Source organism: Hippoglossus hippoglossus, chromosome 13, assembly GCF_009819705.1.
Source record: "Hippoglossus hippoglossus isolate fHipHip1 chromosome 13, fHipHip1.pri, whole genome shotgun sequence".
Taxonomy (NCBI): domain Eukaryota; kingdom Metazoa; phylum Chordata; class Actinopteri; order Pleuronectiformes; family Pleuronectidae; genus Hippoglossus; species Hippoglossus hippoglossus.
This window is the reverse complement of record NC_047163.1, coordinates 25775750-25789142: the sequence shown is the minus strand read 5'-3', so window position 1 is coordinate 25789142 and position 13393 is coordinate 25775750. Positions and strand designations below refer to the sequence as shown.

General features: G+C 40.8%; 1 protein-coding gene across 1 annotated transcript in view; it reads right to left on the bottom strand.

The window, feature by feature from the left end:
• LOC117772727 (calsyntenin-2-like) overlaps nucleotides 1–13393 on the bottom strand; it is a 257015-nt gene that overhangs the window by 89683 nt on the left and 153939 nt on the right. The window contains exons 3-4 of the mRNA XM_034604094.1: nucleotides 12051–12246; nucleotides 1575–1783 (exon numbers count right to left, since the gene is read on the bottom strand). Of these exons, the coding sequence (XP_034459985.1) occupies nucleotides 1575–1783; nucleotides 12051–12246 (405 nt within the window). The remainder of the gene's footprint in view (nucleotides 1–1574; nucleotides 1784–12050; nucleotides 12247–13393) is intronic.

Here is a 13393-nt window from a genome sequence, read left to right as displayed (position 1 = left end):
CACTGTAATTTTTAACAAAAAGAAATAGTGCAGTCTTCAGCTGTAAATAAATACGCATTTGGTGGAATATGGAACATTTATGGTAGTAAAGTGGTGTAAATAGGACTGAGACATATAAACTATAGTGTGTATTAATGGCAATGAAGCAACATGTCACCCTGTGCAACAGTGTGGTTCATTGTATTGTTTGATATTTTGACTTAAGAATGAGCTCAGAAAAATCTGATACGTCAGGGATTGGAAACATAAACTATAATTGTTATTAGGATCAAGTCATTGTTGATTTTTGTCTTTTTATTGGCAATAGGAAAAATGTATTATATCACCAGTCTTTTGTATAGTTTATCACTGCTACAGTTTTGTATCTCTCCATGATCCTCTCAGAGCACTTACACTCGCTCTCACAGCCCACACCTCCTTTCCTCCCTCCATCTTCCTCCTCTCTCCCTTAGGTACTCTTGAGTTCAAGAGCTCTCAAAGCCTTTTCCACAGCGGTCAATAGCTAAGCGAGACCCTCAAATGGAGAGAGAAGAGAGAAGAGAGAACTCCTTGGCTGCAGCCTCTCCTCTGTATCATTTACAGTCCAGTTTTACCCTGACCTCATCAAGTCAGCCCTTTTTATTACAGCACCCCAGCAGTTGGCAACGCTCGGCAGTCGGCAACAACAAAAATGTAAACAGTAATGTCTCTTACATTTTTGTATCTTAAGCAAAAAAAAAAAAAAAGGAAATGTGAATTTTTTAAGTCTCAGAAGAGCCAGTGGTCCTCCAGTTGTATTTAAATAGCCTAACAGTGGTCAGATTCAAAATGTCAATAGACTCGTGTACGTGTCAGCTACTTAACGGGATGTTAAAACTAAAATATAAACTATGGACTATTTATAAATTAGAATTTAATAATAGTAATGGCCATTGAATAAATAAAGCGATTTTGATGATCACATCTCAGAATAGATTTTGTGGAATAGATTTATGTCAGTAAAAACATTCAGTGTTTGTTTGTGGAGTAATGTCCAAGAACAAAATTACTACGTGCAAGTGGCAATACAATGAAGTCAATTAAATATGTGCCCACTGAATTTTCTTCGCATCAATATGTTTTATGTTTATATGATCCCAGACTTCTGTAATCTGATTTCTGGAGATGACTGATGACTCTCTGGGCAACGCTTGACTTTGTCTTTGCAAAGAGCAAAGAACACATTTACACATCTGTCAGAGTATTAAGTTTAGCTTATGTGTGTGCATGTGTATGCAGGTATATGCATGTTTAGTTTAGACTAGGTGTGTGTGTGTGTATTATAGATTTTCAGATCATAAGTGTCACTGTGTTATTAAACACACTTATTGTTTGCTTCTCGACATAATATGGAGAGCAGAGGAAGATTGACTTGATTTGAAATATGTAGCAGAAAGTGGATGCCCTGAAGAATGAACTGACACCACTTCAAAATAACACTTGTAACGCACTGATTGTCATAGACTGTTAATATATAGGTAACATAGCACAATGACTTTGTGGAAAGTGACATATCTTTGGATGCTTGTCATATATTTGGCGTCTCTTCTACTCACCATTGCGATCTATTGCGAAGGGCGTGGCGCTTGTGGTGATCTGGTAGTTACATATCTGGCTGTACTGTGGAGAGCAGTCCTGGTCAGTGGCCTCCACCTGCAGGATGCTGTCATAAATCTTGCCCTCTGTCACTGCGGCGTGGTACTGGGGCTCCCGAAACACAGGAGCAAACTCATTCACATCGTTGACCTGGATGTGCACCACCGCTCTGCAGACAGTAGGGGGAGACAAAGGGAGATTAGTGTAGAATATTACATCATCTGCATAGAGTGTAACTGCTTTCATGTACAGTCCTTCCTTTTTTAATGTTTTTGTTATGTCAAGCACACATTGTCGTGCCTACATTCATGATTCCCAGAGGATGAATCTTGATAACTTTACCCTGCTTTTTACTCTAGCACCACCCTGACATTGATATTAGTGGTTTTAGGTGAAATGGAATAAAAACTATTGGATGGATTTACATTAAATTTAGTTCACACATTTATATTCCACACAGGATGAACTGTAACAATTTTGATGATACAATTAAAAGCAAACCCATCTGTCTCATCTGTCCTTTATTATTACTGTTTATTGATGATCAGCAAATGAATGTATGTTAAAAAAAACTTTTTCAATACAAATTAAAAAAAACTTAGGACCAAATATACGGACATTCTGGCCTCTGATTCTTATATTTTTACCATTCATTGTTTTTGTTAGTGCATCTTCCAAATCTATCCAAAATTATTATAACACAAAAATATACCTTCAAAGACATTTTAAAATATCCAATAAACACATACCAATGCCTCCACATGAATTGAATTATTAATGCATTAACCCAAAACCACTAATCCTGCTGCCGATGTCTTTCTCAGCAATTGTCAGGCAGAAAAGTAAATCGCAATTAAGGTTTGCTGTTTTCAGTTTCATTTATGCTGCCACAGCAAAATAAAGGGGGTTAGAGAGAGAAAAAAAGAACAAAGTGGTTTTATAACTGGGAAAAGGTTATGTGTGTATTCCCGATTCGGTCCATTGTACCTAATCGCTGCAAAGCACTTCTTCAAATGCATTACAAAGCTATATGTCTTTGAAGTCCACACACAGGAGGAAGGATATTAACATTCTTTGAAAATGCAATGGCAAGAAGGAGTAATGACTGCAGCCTCTCAAATAATGGTTGGATCCTAACGAGCAGAGTTCCCTACCAGTGATGAATTGGATTGGTAACCAGTAGTCGCAATGTGCTTTATGTTATTCACTATCTGACCTGACCCCATGGATTGCTTTGATTGCATCGCTATGGCAAAATAATCTCCTGGATCGCTTCCTCTACAATAGCTATACACACCTTACACAGTGTCCAAGTGCACTTACCACACTAATTAATCATTCCATAAGCAACCTATCAGCTGCAATTCATGTTCGGTCACACTTCATGAAGAAGGCCAGGGTGCATCACTCTAGAACATGCCTTTATCGATACTCTACAGCAGCCAGAAGGCAAGAGAAGAGGGCCTGATCAATCCTTCGATTCATTGACTGACAACTGGTGATGGATGACGCTGGGCCAGATTAATACAGTTTTAAGCTGTGGCAGAAGTAATGCTTTGCTTCGTGAGACAAAGGGGCAGAGATGAGTATGTGGCTTATAGGATTAGCTGGTGGGTACAGTAATAACGGTGAAATTATGCAACAACAAGGAGCCGTGCATATCTCTTCAACATGTGGTCAGCTGGAGATGGAGACTGGACGACAAAGAGGGAAACAGTGTGGAGGCTGAGCCCAGGCAGAATGGATTTCCACACTGCCTTATCTGTCCCTGTCACGAGCACACACACACACAGGGGGCCATTTGTTTTAAGCCTCTGTACACAAACACATCCACAGTTAAGGCTTTAATAGAAATCCTAAATGTATAAACAACTGGTGAAAAAAACACAGAGAAATGGAAGACAGGCATTGTAGGGTGTAACTTAATACATTTACTCAAGTAATTTACTCAGTACAATTTAAACTTGAGTATTTATATTTTGTTACTTTATACTTCCACTCAATTACATTTCAGTTTGTTAGTGTACTTTTGAATCTACTGTGTTTATCTTTTTTTTTTTAATTGAATATGTTAATATCTAGTTAAAATGTTTAATATGATGTATTATTATAGTTAAGTCAACCCAAACGATACCAAAAGCAGTAAAATGAGCTCTGCCTGCTTTATATCATTCAGTGTCTACTTTCAGAAACTGTGGGGACTTTATGGAATGGAACAGATCAGAGTTGCAACACATGCATCTGAACTCAGATTAATGGAGGTTGTGTCATTTCATGCAACATGGTTAAGATCTCCAATCTTCATCATTGAGCTTACACTTTCTATTCTCCTCCTTTCCTCGTAATACAGATGTCATCCTACACGCACACACTTCATCTTCCATTTCTTTCATTATTATCTGCATCATTCATTGTAACTCGTTCCATTTGTTAGTCACTGAACAACTCATAATTTATGACGGCCTCTATGTACGGAGCCCCAAACCTGACAAAATGTAATAAAAGTCCAAACTATAAAATTTATATTTATATATAAAATTATCTGGTGCCCAATACCTCCGTAGCAAAGGCATACACTACCAAAACTAACTAAAAATAAGGCATAATCTCAGTATTTGCATTATTTAAACAAGGCAAAAAACTAAATAAATTGTTAAATATAGTTCACAAATTACTAAATATTGTAAAAATGGTTTAAATAAACTGTATAGAGCTTTAGATATTTGACCTCCAACCAGCTAATGAGAAATTATTAATACTTCAGACATATTAGTTTACTTATTGACAATTTTTCTGATTTTATAAAACCTTGGCATACATTTCTATATTTTCCATTTTTGCTATAAATTATTTGCTTTAAAGCAAATCCATTTGCTGTAAATATGTGATGTATTTCAAAATGCAAATGAGATATATATATATATTTTTAAATAGCCTTGACCGTATGAAATAAGTGAATTTAAAGAGAGAAAAAAATGAAGTTAAGTATTATTTGTAAAGACTTAAACATGACAAGACTGTGTGGGGGTAGCCTGGTCAGATGTGGTTTACAGTGGCCTGGGAACACAAACAAACAACCCCACATCTGTCATCACACCCTGATTCAATATTAACATCCAGTCCTCACAGAAATATGTGAAGGTCTCCAAAGCTGTTGTGACATCGGCAGAACACTGTGTTCACAAAGGACCATTATTCACAGTGAGGAGCTGCTCGAGAAAATAGGTTTTGAGGGCCTTTACAGGATCTGAATAGTTGTTCCACCACCAGACACAAGTCGGGAATACGCAAACAAAAATGTGTATGACAGTGATTAATCTTTTAGGATTAGGATTGTAGGGATGTTAATGGTGGCGCTAACAGCAGTCGAAAGGCGGTGATAGGAAGAAGTGACGGATGATGGCAGCAGCAGTGTGTGCAGTAAATCCCTCAGCCAGCCTTGTTTTGTCATATTAATGACGCTCTCGCATAAACATTACCCCCTGGTTTGCCACACTCCCCAGTGGTGAGGGAGCAAACATATGCTCTGTTCCACCGAGGCTTGTACGGAGGGTCTGCAGCGTGTGTGTGTGATTATGTATTCATGCACACAAATGCATCATATATAACTAAATAACTGTGACTCAGTGTGAGTGTGCGGGCGAGTGTGCGTTTCTCTGCTGATGGCTCACATCTGGACCAAACAGACGTCTGGCTCTCTAGGGCAAGTGTGTGTGTGTGTGTTAGTGTGTGAGAGTGTGTGTTTGTGCGTGTGTCTTTTCATGTTTCTGGAGCGTTGCCAAGTCGAGTCCATGGCCGCCATTCCCAGTGACAGGCCACAGCTCATAAGCAGAGGGTCCGAAGTGAGTCAGGGTGACACAGAAACACAACTGCGGGTTAAGGGACCCCCCCCCCACGGGTGCAAGACTGATCACAACAACACTGCTGAACAAAGTGGATGGAAACGAGAGCCGTGGGGATGGATATCTGGAGGAACATAAAAGTCAAAGGTTAAACAAACAACATCGTCCCAGCTAATGAGGAAATCAAATCTGAGGCCGTGTTTCAAATTGCTGTGTGAACACGTCATGTTTAAATACAACTAATACAGACTTAAAATGTGGTGCAGGGAAGATACAGCCTCGTTCCAACAACACTTTTATGTTTCATTACTTCAGATCAGAGCTGGGTGAATTTAATTGTGTGAGAAATGTGTTTTCCTTTGCTGCACTATACACTTCTTCAAGAAAAACAATGCTCAGCAGAGTTTTCAAGGTTTTCCTCTGTGTTAAATCATGTGGATCTCCACATCAAAAAGCTCCCTTGGTGTTTCTGCAGTTGGCAGAACGCTAAAATGTTTTAATGGCCAATGTACTGTAGATGACACTGAGGAGTGCCAACGTGAGAGAGTAGGACTGGCATCAAGCCGGGCGGATAAGCGGTTATCATGAGAAATACTGCAAATACGTTAACTGACCCACTTTCGTTCGAGACAGCTGTCATTGGTTAAACTCACTGTAAACACAGACTCCAGTCTTCAGCTGCAGATCCATACACTTCACTGCTAATCCACAGAATTACACATAATTATACAACTCAAATAAAGTTGAGTTTGAGTTTGAGTTTGACTTCCATTTCATTTGCATTTTTTTTCAAACTCATGCTGAAGCCTCATATTAGCTTCTGCTGAACTTCATATATTTCTACACAGAACCAGGAGTGGGGTTTTAGTTTCCATCACTCAGGCAATATGTTTGTAAGAGATATGAACAGGAGGAATGTTTAAAAATCTGCTTTAAAGGAAATATGCAGGTAGCTTCGAGTCACAGTAAGGTATGTAACAATTGATTTAATAATTCATCAGCCTCATTAATAGTTTAGGGGGGATTGTGTTGATACTGATACGATACTGACTAAACACTGGAACAGCGCCACTCTACCTTTACCATTGTTCTACATGTTATCCTTCTTATCTTTTTGTTCCTATCAGCCACACACTCATCTCAGCCCCTTTGTCTCTCAAAGCATGTTTTAGTGTCGCTTGCTGAAATGACTGAAATCATTAAAGGTATCTCCATCCCTAGGGTTTGTGGTAAAGCTGATCTTCATGCACCTCACATCACAACCAGCTGTGGTCAGAGATGGAGAACCATCAACCATCTAATCCTCAACAATAGTAAGAAACTACAAAAAATTCCCTATTGTCTATTAACTAAAAAAAACAAACATGTGAGGGATCCCTCTCTAAGGACGGACAGAAGTGCAATAGATGCTGCGTGTAACTGAACACGTCAGCAAAATAACAGCCTGTGTTGAATATGTGTTGAATTTATCAGTTGCTTTTAAAACAAATCAAAATATAACATTGATATCTTGATGTTGATGCATTTAAACTGTTTTACTAGGTAAGTAGGAGATGACCTGAGAATTTGAACTGCCTCTAACATTGGTTCGTGCTGGATTCAATACAATTGATTGTGGTGTTTTAATCAACACATGAGAAATGTCTCCGTTGTGGTGCTTGACTATTCTGTGTTTCTTTAAACGCTCTCCCTCTAGGAAACACTATAGTCAGTAGAATATAAAATGTTTCATCACTTCTGACTGATACCAATGTATGAGAAGACATTTTCTTAGCAGATCAAAAGTAGAAAGACAGAGACAAAAATGTGTTCTGTTCTAGCAAAGTGAAGACGGCACAAGTTACAGATGTGGAAAAGGTGTTAAACTCTGACTGAAATGCATCATGGGTTCATCTCCTACACATCGTTCAAATGAGACTGACGCATGTTTTATTACAAATCGCTTCGATGACAGTAGCTTTCTTTGTCGTGTCCTTCATCTTATTAAAAAAGACGGTATGGAGATATTTGCAATCACTTTTCCGGGATGTGAATATCTCATGAGAAAATGAAGTGCAGCGTTGACGTATTCAAGTGCCAGGTGTGATTTCAGTCCAGCTAAATCATATGCAGACACAATCAGATACCAGCTGCATGTTGATGCCAGGTTAGCATTGTTCCCAGCTTATTACATATTCATCTGCACTCATTACTTATCAACACTCAGCTACACACAGCCACTCAAACAAAGTCATTATTAAATGTCTCACACACACACACACACACACACACACACACACACACACACACACACACTCACACAGACTCAATTAATCTTTGTCAAGAATTAGCAACACCGGATAGTAACCTCATCAATATGCAAGGAAATCCCACTTGCACATCGGCCAGCACCCTGAGGCCCTAGCACAAAACTCCACAGGAGCCATGTGTAATCTCAATACAAGGTGATTATAATGCATGCTAATCCAGTCCAATGTCGAGCTTCACGTCCAGATCCTGCTTACCCCTCATCAGACAGTATGGATCAAATCATTGATGGGTGGATTGGACTATCATGCAACTGAACAGAGGAATATCGACAAAAGTACACGCAGGACATCAGGCTGTAATCTCTGTGCAGTTAAACACATAGATAGAAAATAGATCATTAGGCTTTTAACAGACATTTAAGAGCAATTCTTCACAATTAAACGTCTGAGTGGCCATTTGTTCAACTTTACTGGCAAGTATTCAAGCGTCTGCCGAGGTGCGGCGACACCTGATCGTGGTTTGAATCTGGGATGGGAGCGGGTGTCACTTTCGTTCGTCGGGTAACTGCAGCAGACAGGCACAGATGGTGCAGTTCCTGGTGGTGCATATTCATAATTGAAACACAGAGACTATTCTCCCATTACATTATGTTAGCCAAAGATAAACAGCATATTCCTACACTAGATGTATTTTTTTTTTTTTTTTCACTTTCTCTCGCCAGGCATAATAATCATATCAACTAATAGGATTTGACAGAATGAGGTTTCACTCAAGTGTGACAAACGAGAAGTTTGGAATCTTGGTAGGATAAAGCAGTGACACATTGACAGCACTGCACAGTGTCTTGTCTGCGTGGAGTCCCCTGGTCTTTCTCATTGTAGGAATTTGTAACGACAGCTTATGCTAACGAGGCAGAGCTTTTGGCCCATGTCTTCACTCCACATATAAAAAAAGCAACTTTTCTTTTGTTAATCCTGTGTGTGTCTGTAGGTGGTTGTCTATGTGTTTGAGTGTGTTTGTGTGAATGTGAGATGCAAAATCAGCTGATCTATCCCGACTGCGCTGCTATGGTATTTGTATTATTCATATGTAAATGTAGGGATATCAGTGTGAATGTGACTCAGCATTTGGGATTTGGGAGTGTGTGTATCAGTGTGTGTGTGTGTGTGTGTGTTTGTGTGTACATCGGCTGTCCTTCAGCGCGCTGTTTTGTTGAGATAATTAGCCTCTCCAAACTGCTGCGAGGTGAGGACACACAGGCCTCTAAGATTCACTAATGATGAGTTTAATAATTGTAGCCCTGCATACGTGGCCACAGAGACAAGAGAAATCATCTGTGTCTCTCTTACATCTATGTTTTCACACTATTTGCACTTATAACCCCAGGGGGAGGGTGGGCGGACCTACCCCTGTTATGAATTAATTAACCCCACCACCCCACCGCACCATCCCCATGACAACCGAGCAACAGTCTCCAGGCATGTAACCTCGGGGCCGGTGTGTCTCACCCGTGCTGCGGTTAAGGTGCAAGTCCTGGAATGGATTGTGAATATGTCACGCTTCGTGAGGAAGTGAGACGTCCCTCATGCCTTATTACTCCAACAGCAACTTGTAGAAAGTCACTCGGAGAAAAAGGTGTTAGTGTGTGTGTGGACCTGTGAGGGAACAGTACAGAGCAGTAAACTTCCGATTTTTAATTAGTGAGATAATATTATTGTTTTTCTTCCACTACATCCAACCCAAAGGTTCAGTATTCACATCTACAGCTATGCGAACCCTTCACAGCTCAATGTAAATAGTTCCCATGGCAGATGTCAGCCCAGCAGTGTTGTAGCATCATTTGGGTTTCGTGTAAATTTCACCTAAGCAGAGACACTTTCAATGAGTTCAAGGTGAGTTTTGACATTTTGCTGAGAAGTGATTGAGTCAAACAGTGGGATTTAGAATCGTAAAATCCATACACAACTATTTTGTGCTCTGACTCAGAAAGAGGCAGGTTTTAATGTCACGTCTCTCAACCCTGCTGACAATGCTCCTGACAATGTCAACAAGAAGGGAGATAAGACCTTTACCACCTTCACAGGATGATACCATATTTCAAAGTTTGGGGTGGCATTTTCAAGCAGAAAAAACAAGAAATTTCAGTCGTCATAAGAGACAGACTTCTACAGCCCGGGCTGAGGGAGCAGACATTTGTGAGTTTGTACCAGAGAGAGAGGGACTGACAGAGAGGACAGAGTCACACAGCAGGAGCGAGCTGAGCTGTAGTCAGCCTGGGAAAAAAAAGACGATGGGAATGAGAAGTAGGCCAGCAGTCAGTGGTAAGCAGAGCAGGGAAGAAAAGAGGATAGAGAAAGAAGTTTAAACTCATCCTGTGTCACTCCTGATCCTCTCCCCTGTCCTCTTTAGCTGCTAATTTTCTTGACTGCCTTCCCTCTCTGCTGTGGATGTGTCATGTGTAATTTGAGCAAAGCCTCGGGCAAAGCTTCTTCCTTATCCCTGTTAGCTTCCTTCTAAATCAGAGCTGGCGAGCGAGCAAGTGGTGCGGCGAGAGGCCAGACTCCTCCTCTGAGAGTTGCCAGGGAAAGGACAGGGCCATTTAAAGTGTCCCCAAATTCACTTTCCCCGCAGCGTCGGCCTGACTGCGCCAACCAAACAGGGTGTGCATTACAGCGGCCAGTGTGACATAACAGGGCGCTTAAAAAGGGACATGGTCAAAAGCACAGAGGAGGCCACGCGTGACCAATCAGATTCCTCCCTCTGCCCCTCCTATACCAGAGTGAGTACTCTGCCTGTCGGTATCACAACCTCTGAAATATTTTTGGAACATTTCCTGTTGGACAACTGATCAAACAAATACAGGGGGGCACGGAACTAAATTATTAGATAACAAAGAGATTCAAAATGGCTGACCATACTTGCCACATTCCTTGTCTGCTGAGAGTTACGTTTTCCAGTCATATTAAAATGGGGATCAGTGTTAATCTGGCAATCCACGCCCTGTGTACCTGATTCCACCCACCCCTGTAGGGGTCCATGTGTACCCTAGTGGACATGGGTGGATAAAGACATTTACATCGAGGACCATAGCCGACCCCAGAAGACTGGCACCCTCACAAGGCTTATTTTCATATTAAAGCTATTTGGAGTGACACATAAAATCATTTCTCAGCATATTTAAGGATGTTTATTCTGTATTATTTTTGTACATGTATTTCCAAAACCGGACCCACCCTTATGACTCCTATGACTTCTAAATCTGCCTTCGCAACAGTATGAAAATAGAAGCAGAAATCACCCTATTTACCTTGTACACACCAAAGTCTGTCTACCTCTCTCTCTCTGTCTCTCACACACACACACACACACACACACACACACACACACACACACACACACACACACACACACACACACACACACACACACACACACACACACACACACACACAACGCTTGAAAATCCCTGAAGATAAAATTCCAGGTTTAGCGTGTGTACACTATGCGTCAGTATGTACACACATATATGTGTGTACATACTGTGTGTGTGTGTGTAAGCATCTATAAGCCAGGCGAGATGATAGGTTTCCGTGCTTGGCTCCATTTTTGAGGTGGTTTGAGAGGTAACACAGCGAAGGGAGATTCAAAGGGATAAAGTCGACAAAGGCAGTTGTATGAAAGGCTGCATGGAGAGCAATTTCAGACAGAGGCTGCTTTCAGGAGAGCCAACAAGTGTGATTAATAGTTTTTATCAGTTGACCTCTTTAAAGCAGTCAGTGGCGTTGGAGGAGGTGGGTGATTTGCTGTGTTTGCTCTCTGGGATGCAACTGGAGCCACGAGAACAGAGGAGGAGAAAAGAGCTGGAAACTTCCACTGAGCGTTATTTGAATCAAATTTTACTTTGGGGTAAAGTGTAATATTTTGTAAAAGTAGGAGGCATCTATGTGAGGAGTAGTTGTCTCCTTCAAGTTGTATCTAATGCTGAGAGATTTAAAGCAAATTATTTACATTTTGATGTTTTTTTTTCAACCAGCATTTGCCTGTTAGGCTATTAGAAACTGTCAGTGTGCTCTGGCATACAGTAGCAGATAATTTGATAATTTGATCCGTTGTCTAATAGAATGATGAAACATACAAAAAGTACCTGTTCTTTGACATAATTTAGCTGAGCGTTTTTATGACTTATGGACAAATGGTGAAATGTACACTTGTTCTAAAAAAGTCAAATCTACGACTGTGAGTCTACAAATTGCCATGTGAAGTATGCATGCATACATATTGTGCATGTACTGGCATATTTTATCAGGCTTCTGTGCTCAAAACCCTCGTGTGCATATCACTTACTTGTGGGACTTCTTGCCCTCCGTTCCCTTGGGCCCAGAGCCACAGTCGTGAGCCTGTATGATGAAGGTGTATTCCTTCTGCAGCTCGCAGTCCACCAGGCCGTGGGCCCTCAGCTGGCCCTCGCCTGACGTACCGTTCAGCACCACCGCTTTGAACGGAGCCTCCAGCCCGTGGATGTTGAACGCACAGATCTCCCCTAGAGACCAGGAAAAGGAGAGGAGAGAGGAAAGGAGGAGGTCAAGCAGGTGCGATGGTTCACATAGGAAATCCTAAAAGAGCATATTTGTGTAAACTGTATTCTTTTGAAATGCAGAAGAGAAACACGCAGCGGCAGACACAGTGATTGTCCCAGTTTGACCTCTTTCATACAGAAACAAAGATGAAGGGGTGGCCATGATATGAAACTACAGGACTGAAAAATTATCTCCAGTGTTTCTGTGTTGAGAAACACAGAGGATATCATTAAAAGAAAAAAAATGGGAATACAGAATGGGAAAATATGGAAAAATAATAAAAACACTTCCAGAACCTGCAGCCTCTCCTGCTTCACAGCTCTAGCAGGACAAATCCAATACAGTCATATGAGCAGAGCAGGTTACAAGACAACTGTGTGGTGTTACATTGGGATGTTGGAGGAAAAAGACAAAATGGAGAAATAAAAGGTAATATTGTTTTTTTTTAGGGAAGAAAATATATATATAAGTGCAGTGCCCGTTGTTAACACCTGTTTGGAATGGACTGTTTGTTTGGTCTGTGGTGATAATGGTTGCAGTTTTCTTTCTGAAACTGTAAAAGTGGCCTGCAGTAATTGAGCCCCACAGAACCCTGCTGCTCCACAGAACCCTGAAGCTGCACCCCCACTGCTGCACAAAGAGCCGTTTATTCACCTATTGCTTTCAAAGTTCAGTGGACCTCCACTCAGAGAGACAAGCTGGAGAATCAGTTGTTGTTGCCTTTGTTGTGAACGTGCCCGTTGTTGTGATCGACAACGTCACTTACATCAATGAGCACTGGTCGCCTGTTTATTAAAATTGTATTAACATTTACCGTGTCATGTCTCCAAATCGCTTCTAAATCTACACGCATTTCTGTCGGCCCTTAACTACACATGCAAAGTGTGAAGCCGACAAGTTTCTGAAATTCTCGAGATATGCGGTCCACATACAGACAGACAGAGATTTCTGGAATTAGTAGATATATGTATAAAAAGTGAAATCTTTACTTCTTGCATCCTTGGATTTTGTTCCAGTACCTCTAAGTCATTGTTATGCCAAACTGTTTTTTTAATGCTCTATTTTTATGACAGTATGCTTTTTCCACCATGTGCACCTGACAGCTCACAT